General features: G+C 51.6%; 1 protein-coding gene across 1 annotated transcript; it reads left to right on the forward strand.

The window, feature by feature from the left end:
- The first annotated feature begins 519 nt into the window (after positions 1 to 519).
- Positions 520 to 1,014, forward strand: LOC119403341 (uncharacterized). The gene has a single exon (XM_037670284.1). The coding sequence runs from the start codon at positions 520 to 522 to the stop codon at positions 1,012 to 1,014; it is 495 nt and encodes a 164-aa protein (XP_037526212.1).
- The last annotated feature ends 5,633 nt before the right edge of the window (positions 1,015 to 6,647 follow it).

Raw genomic sequence — 6,647 nt, forward strand, 5'->3', positions numbered from 1 at the left:
GAGAAAATGTCCGTCTCAAGGCCATCGGTGTACTATCAGAAATAGGAAAGCGCCGTGAGCACAACATGTCGAGGGGGGAGAATAATGCGATCCGTTCACTCCAGAATGACGAGAACATTGTCATCATCCCAGCCGACAAGGGCAACGCAATGGTCGTGCTCGATAGGAAGGCGTACAGCGACAAAGTGCGTGATCTCCTTCACAGCCCGGCCTATGAAACGCTGGCGAAAGACCCCACATTATGAGTCCAAAGGGAACTGAACAAGCTCCTGGCGGATATCTCTAAGAGGCACCCGGAGGCAAGAACCACCTACCTCCAGCTTATCTGCCGGAACGGCTCTGCACCAGGATTTTAAGGGCTTCCCAAGACCCACAAGCCCAGTGTCCTGCTCCGTCCCTATCGTGGATTTCACATCTTCTCCACTCCGTGCGCTGTCCAAGTATCTCCACCGGACTCTGGCGCCGCTCGTGGGAAAAACACCAACCCACATACGCAACGCCAGCCACTTCGTGGAGCGCATGAAAGATGTAACAGTGAACAGTGATGAGTGCATCGTTTCGTTCGACGTCGTGTCTCTGTTCACCAGTGTGCCCATAGCGCTAGCAGTGTCCTGCGCACGAGCAGCTTTGAAGGAAGATAAACTCTTGAGCGAAAGAAGCTGCCTAAGCATCGACGAACTGTTTCGTCTACTGGAGTATTGCCTCAAGGGGACATACTTCAGCGTCTACGGGATCTTCTACAGACAAGCCAGCGGGACCGCGATGGGGGCGGCGATCTCCGTTACAGCTGCGAACCTCACAATGGAGCACATTGAAGAAACGGCACTAGACTCCTTTATTGACAAGCCGAAAGTGTTTGTGAGGTACGTGGATGACTGCTTCTGCGTCAAGTCAGCCGTAGACAGCTTCCTCCAACATCTGAATTCCGTCGACCAGGCGATACAGTTCACGGTGGAGCGAGAGCGAGACGGGACGCTTCCATTTCTCGATTCGGGCGGCAGGGTGAGCGCATGACCTTCTCGGTGTACAGAAAGCCAACGCACACCAGCAGGTATTTGCATTTCATGTCCTGTCATCCGACTGCCCACAAAGCTTCGGTAGTTTCGGCGCTCCTTTCACGTGCAAGAACAATCTGCACGTCGGAGGGGGAGAGAAAGAGAGAAGAGGAGAGGGTCGTCGCCGAGCTGCTAAAGAACGGATACACCAAAGCTTTCATTCGCAGAGTGTCGCGCCGTGTGCCGAAAGACACGCTACGCGACCCCCCTACCCCCTCCCCGGCCACAACGGAATCCAAGAAGCCAGCCCAGCGCATTGTCATACCATATGTGCCGGGCATCAGGGAAGAGCTCGCCAGGATTCTCAGAAAAGGGGGGGTCACGGCGATACACAAGCCAGCGTCGACGCTCACCCGCCTGCTGCCGCGGCCGAAGGATCGACCCTCGAGGGAACAACACCAAGGCGTAGTGTACAAGGTGCCATGTTCGCAATGCCCATCTAGCTACATAGGCGAGAGCAAGTGCTTCCCAGAAAGAATGCGCCGACGTAAGAACGACGTCAGGAAGATGGAAATGCAACACAGCGCTCTTGCAGAGCACTGTGAAAAGCACGACCATAAGATCGACTTCGACGGCGCTTCTGTTCTGGAAACAGAAACGAATCTGGGAAGGAGGCTCTTGCTCGAGTCGTGGCACATTCAAAACACGCCGGCAAATGTGAACCGGTCCCTATATAGGAACAATGCCCTCGGTTTACGTTCACGGCCTCCGAAACGTGAGGGAAAGGGAAATCCGGAGCCGCGGTGGAACAAGCCGGGGAGAAGCTTCCACGACCAAACCAGGCACCCCCTGAGGAAGGGGCCGAATCGCTCCCGAAACGTCGGGCTCTCTTAAACTTGGCTAGAGCCATATTAACCTCCTGAATATATCTTGTGTACCATAAGCAAGCAGACGTTAATTTCCAGAAGCGAAGTGTTTTCCGCACAATGCATTTTACAGCGAAAGCTGTTATGAGATCATTTCACCGGCCGTTTTTGGCGCCGTAGTTGTCCGCCGCCGCCGCCGCCGCTGCCGCCGCCGCCGCCGGTGTCCGTAACCAGTATCGCTCGAAATAAGAAAAAAAACGAAATAAGAAAAAAATTCCAGGATGGAACGAGGTTCGAACGTGGGCCCTCTGCGTGGGAGCCCAGTATTCAACCTCTGAGCCATTCCGGTGCTTGAAACTGCTTTTCAAAAAGGCCCTATAGAGGCTTCATGTCGGGAAGGAACCACATTAGCATATGCAATATAGCGTGGTAGAAGAGTAAAATAAGCACCAAGCGTCGCACAACGCGAATTCTGTAACCAGGCGTCACACAATGCGAATTGCGCAACGAGTAGGTTGTTGAATGCTTCCAACCCATTACAAAGGTCTCTGCCATAATTCTTCATCGTCATCAGACACAGCATCAACAAAGTGCGCATAATGCCTTACATGCGTTTAGCAGGTACCACGGCTCTCCGTAGAATGACGAAAAATGGCACAGTGCCTGCTGCCCTACTTCTCAAAAATTACAATGACTTATAGCGTAGTGGGTTCCTCACAAGTGCACTTGTATTGGTTGCCAAGGAAGCCCATGCGCGCCTGATCCACTTCCTCGGGGTCTCAGTAAAGTTACAATGATTTATAGCGTAGTGGGTTCCTCGCAAGTGCACTTGTATTGGTTGCCAAGGAAGCACAGAAGCGCATGATCCATTTCCTCGGGGTCTCAGTAAAGTTCTTCGCCCCCCCCCCCCCCCGTCTCTCTCCCACGTCAACGCATGTTATACAGCATGACGGGAGAGGCAAATAGCGACCGGGCGTCACCCAACGCAAATTACATAACTGGTGGGCTGTTTTAAAGATTCGAACCCATTACAAAGGGCTGAGCCATAATTCTTCATCGTCATCAGTCGTCGCGTCAACAAAATGCACATAATGCCTTACAGACGTGTAGCTGGTGCCTCGCTTCTCCGCAGAAGAAGCAAACGTCGAAAAAAATATTACGCCATCTCCCGCTAAAGGGGACCATGAGGCGATGCGATACTGTAGCACTTGCACAATCGCGTTCCGTTGGCGTTCGCTGGGCATGCTACCGGCCTCGCATCGTGGAACGCGAAGAGGAACGCGAAGAGGAATGGCTTAGTAGGTGCTTCCCAACTTCAGAAAAATTGTGAGTTATGGCGTAGTGGGTACCTTTCTAGTGTACTTGTATTGTAGCCCCAAGAGAGCTTAACGGGCTCAAGAAACGCCGCTCTTCCAGCTTTCGCTGTGACTGTGCTGCGGGTTCAGCGCAGGCCTGGGGTTTTTTGTGGATGAGATGTGCAAGAGACGTTTAGAATGAAGCTGGAAGTACAGAAGGGAACGCACTTATATAAGAGGTGTCGTGACTAGCGCAAATTACAGGCGTTAATAGTGTATACAAATGTATAACATGTATGTAGAGAATGTTATGGACAAAGAAATGTTGAGGAAATAAAGAGTTAATTATGTAAATAAACAAATCCATAAACAGGCAGGATGCTGGACGGCAATACACGAGATATGTATTCACTACTAACAAGAACTGGCTATAGGCGTATCCGCCGCGCTTGAAAGCGCATGTCAGTAAAGATTACCGTCGGTGGCGCACAGAAGAAAAAGGTACACATCAATTTTTCGCCTTGACGACTCACCGAACTTTCGTTTACATGTGCTTGCATAAATAAAGAATTATTCCTATTTTCTTCTTCAGCGTTTGTACCCTATGTACCGCTTGCCGTCCTTCGATATCGATATAGATGGGGCGAACGAGAACGCTATGACTTGCGCTTCGTTGACTACGCTCAATCTTGATCTCAGAGAGACGTCTAACGCATAGTGCTCCCTCGGCGCTTGCGTATTTGTATTACGATTATTGTCCTGGCTTCGCAATTAAAGGAACGGTGACGGTGAATAGTCACGTTGACGTAACCATCCACATCGCTGCACTGAATACTATCGTCGTGCACGGTAACTCGACCATCGTTTAAGATTAGTTTCTTGCTCGGCAGGAACGCTACATTAAGGAGGCTAACGTCCCAAACATATTTGGCCAGACACCGCCACAGCTGAATACGTCGTCAGCTAGCGCTTCGCAAGCAGCTACCACTTGCGGTCTAGCTTCGCGCTACCACTTAGCAACTAACCGAGCCAAATGCAAGACTACGACGCAGATCGTCCTGGGCCGTCTCTACCTTCTACCGAGATGGCATTGAGTGTACTGGAAGAGCTGTTCGTCCACGTCGAGAGAGTGTGCGCGGAGGATCTTCAATGCCTGGACGAGGAGAACGTGGCCTGGATCCCGCGGCTCGGAATCCTGCAGCCGACGCTAGCCTTCCGGGAAATACGACGCGTCCTCTACGCATCCTACACCGTGTCTATGCGCCTGGAGCGCGTCGCTTGGCTCTACTGTTGGTTGCTGCCGAGGCGAAAGATTCGCCCGTGGCTTCTCTTTCGCTTCGGCGCTTCCGCGGTGCATGCCGACTGCCCCACTCTCCTGAAGGCCTTGGCGAAAGCGCTGCAGTTCAGTCGTCGGCCCACGACGCTCAGCCTGAGGCACGTCTGCGGGACGTACTACGCCTGCCTGATAAACAAGTTCCCGGGTCCGAACTCGCCGGAACACACGGTGATGTTCTTGGTGCTTTGGAGCGGCCAGCGCTTCGCGGCCGCGTACGCCGGAACGGACGACGAACAGCTAAGGCTCACGGCTGGCATCCACGTCGCCCTTCGAGGGGAAAGCGTGGAACTGCTAATGGGCCTCCACGCAGACTTGGACGTCGCGTTTTCTGCGGGTCGTCAAGACGTCGGAGGTACACCCTTATTTCGATTAGGCAGAAACCTCGGTACTGTGGCTCGGATCTTAGGGCAACCCGATCCTCAACAGCAAGCAGTAGACCACAGTATGGACACGCAAGAGCAAGGTGAGGCACGCCGGGCTTTTCTACTGATTACCGTCGACAGCCATGTTTAGGGCAGCCTCGAATTTCGAGTTTTGTAGCGCAGTGAAATTCGCATTGTATTTAAGTGAACCGCATTATTCCTCTCGCACCCTCCGCACTCAGCAGCTATAGCGTTCTTCAACAAGGTTGCCGGGTTTGCTTTGCAGCCATGCGGTGGCATTTGCATTTTGACTGGAGCAATGTACAGGGTTGTCGACCTCTAAGGCGAACACTTCGTTAGTATTCAGGACCTCATAGAAGCCGATGTTTAACACATAAATTGGAAGTTTGTTATTGTGCTTATCGACACCATGATTCTACGCGATATAGCGTACACCCATGAGCAAAAGCACACGAGCCACTAGAGCATTCCGAAATTAGCCGTCTGTGCCGTCAGTGGCGAGCCGTCTGCTGTCGAGAGCATTGCTCTGGTGAATACGTGGCCAGCAGCCTGTTCGCCACTAGATGGCTCCGACGGCAATTTCGGCACGCACTCCAGTGATCCGAATACTGCTGCTCACGGGTGTACATTTCCCTCGCAAAGTAGCATGAACGCTCTAGTTTTACCAGCTCGAGTACTAGTCAGGTGTTCATCTTAGAGTGGTCGATCCTGCACAAGCTATGGTGGATTCACATTTAGGTGCGCTAATGACCTCAGTAGTAAAAGACTAATCCTGGGACGGTATTTTGTAGCGATGTTTTATGCCTTATTCTATGCTACTCTTATCCACCACTCGCGTCCGGATGATAAAGGGGTTGTACCGCCGCTTTATTAGCACGAAAAGGCATTAGCATCAGAACACGCATCGCCACTAAACACCTGCCCTAGCTGAGTTCTTCACTGCCGTTTGTCTTCTAATGAGATCGTTGTTTCTGCAAAAAAAAAAAAAACACATTGTTTCCGTTGACTACAACAGGTGTTCGATACGTTGCCGACGACAGTTGTGGTCACGTTCCTTTAGAATCCATAAACAGACACCTGGGGTGCTATGCAGGATGTCCTGAGCTTCTCGGGCACACGAGTTTGCTCCGAGCTCGCATTACGGCGGTCATGACAGGAAGACAGTGCGGAGCACGCGATAGCAGCGTTGAGAAAAACGGCTACAAGAACGAGAATGGCGTCACAAACACATGTGCGACATTTGCGGCGGTTTTCAAAGGAACACCGCGTCCGAACGCGACAGCGCCGCCACTTAGTCAACATTTTGACAGTGCAGCGACGTCAGCGTGATTTTCGCCTATCTTTTTGCCAGCTGATCATCGCGCCTCCCACGGGCGTGTTCGTGGGCGTTTGTCCTCTTTCGGAAAAATCTTTCATTCCACCTGCATCATGGAAATTACCACTCTCGAAGGCAACAAGGGCGCACACGGAGCACTCTGGTGCAGCTCATTTCGCTTCTCTGGAATATTACAGATAAATAAATGGACAGGTTACTGCAATTACTTACATTATTTTTCTGTAGTAGCGAATCGGTAGAAACAATGTCTCCACAAACAAGTAAATAGTACCATTTCTCGCCGCAAATCCCACCAGGGGCGCTTGCTTCATAGCTTTGAGTGGTACGTCGTGTGAGCGGTGAAATTGAGTGCGAGACACCGTAGCCACGTGATGATATAGTATTTAGTTTTTCGTGCGTGTGTGCATAGTCTGTGCCATTAAGCTCATAGATGAAT

This window comes from Rhipicephalus sanguineus, chromosome 8 (assembly GCF_013339695.2).
Source record: "Rhipicephalus sanguineus isolate Rsan-2018 chromosome 8, BIME_Rsan_1.4, whole genome shotgun sequence".
Lineage (NCBI taxonomy): Eukaryota > Metazoa > Arthropoda > Arachnida > Ixodida > Ixodidae > Rhipicephalus > Rhipicephalus sanguineus.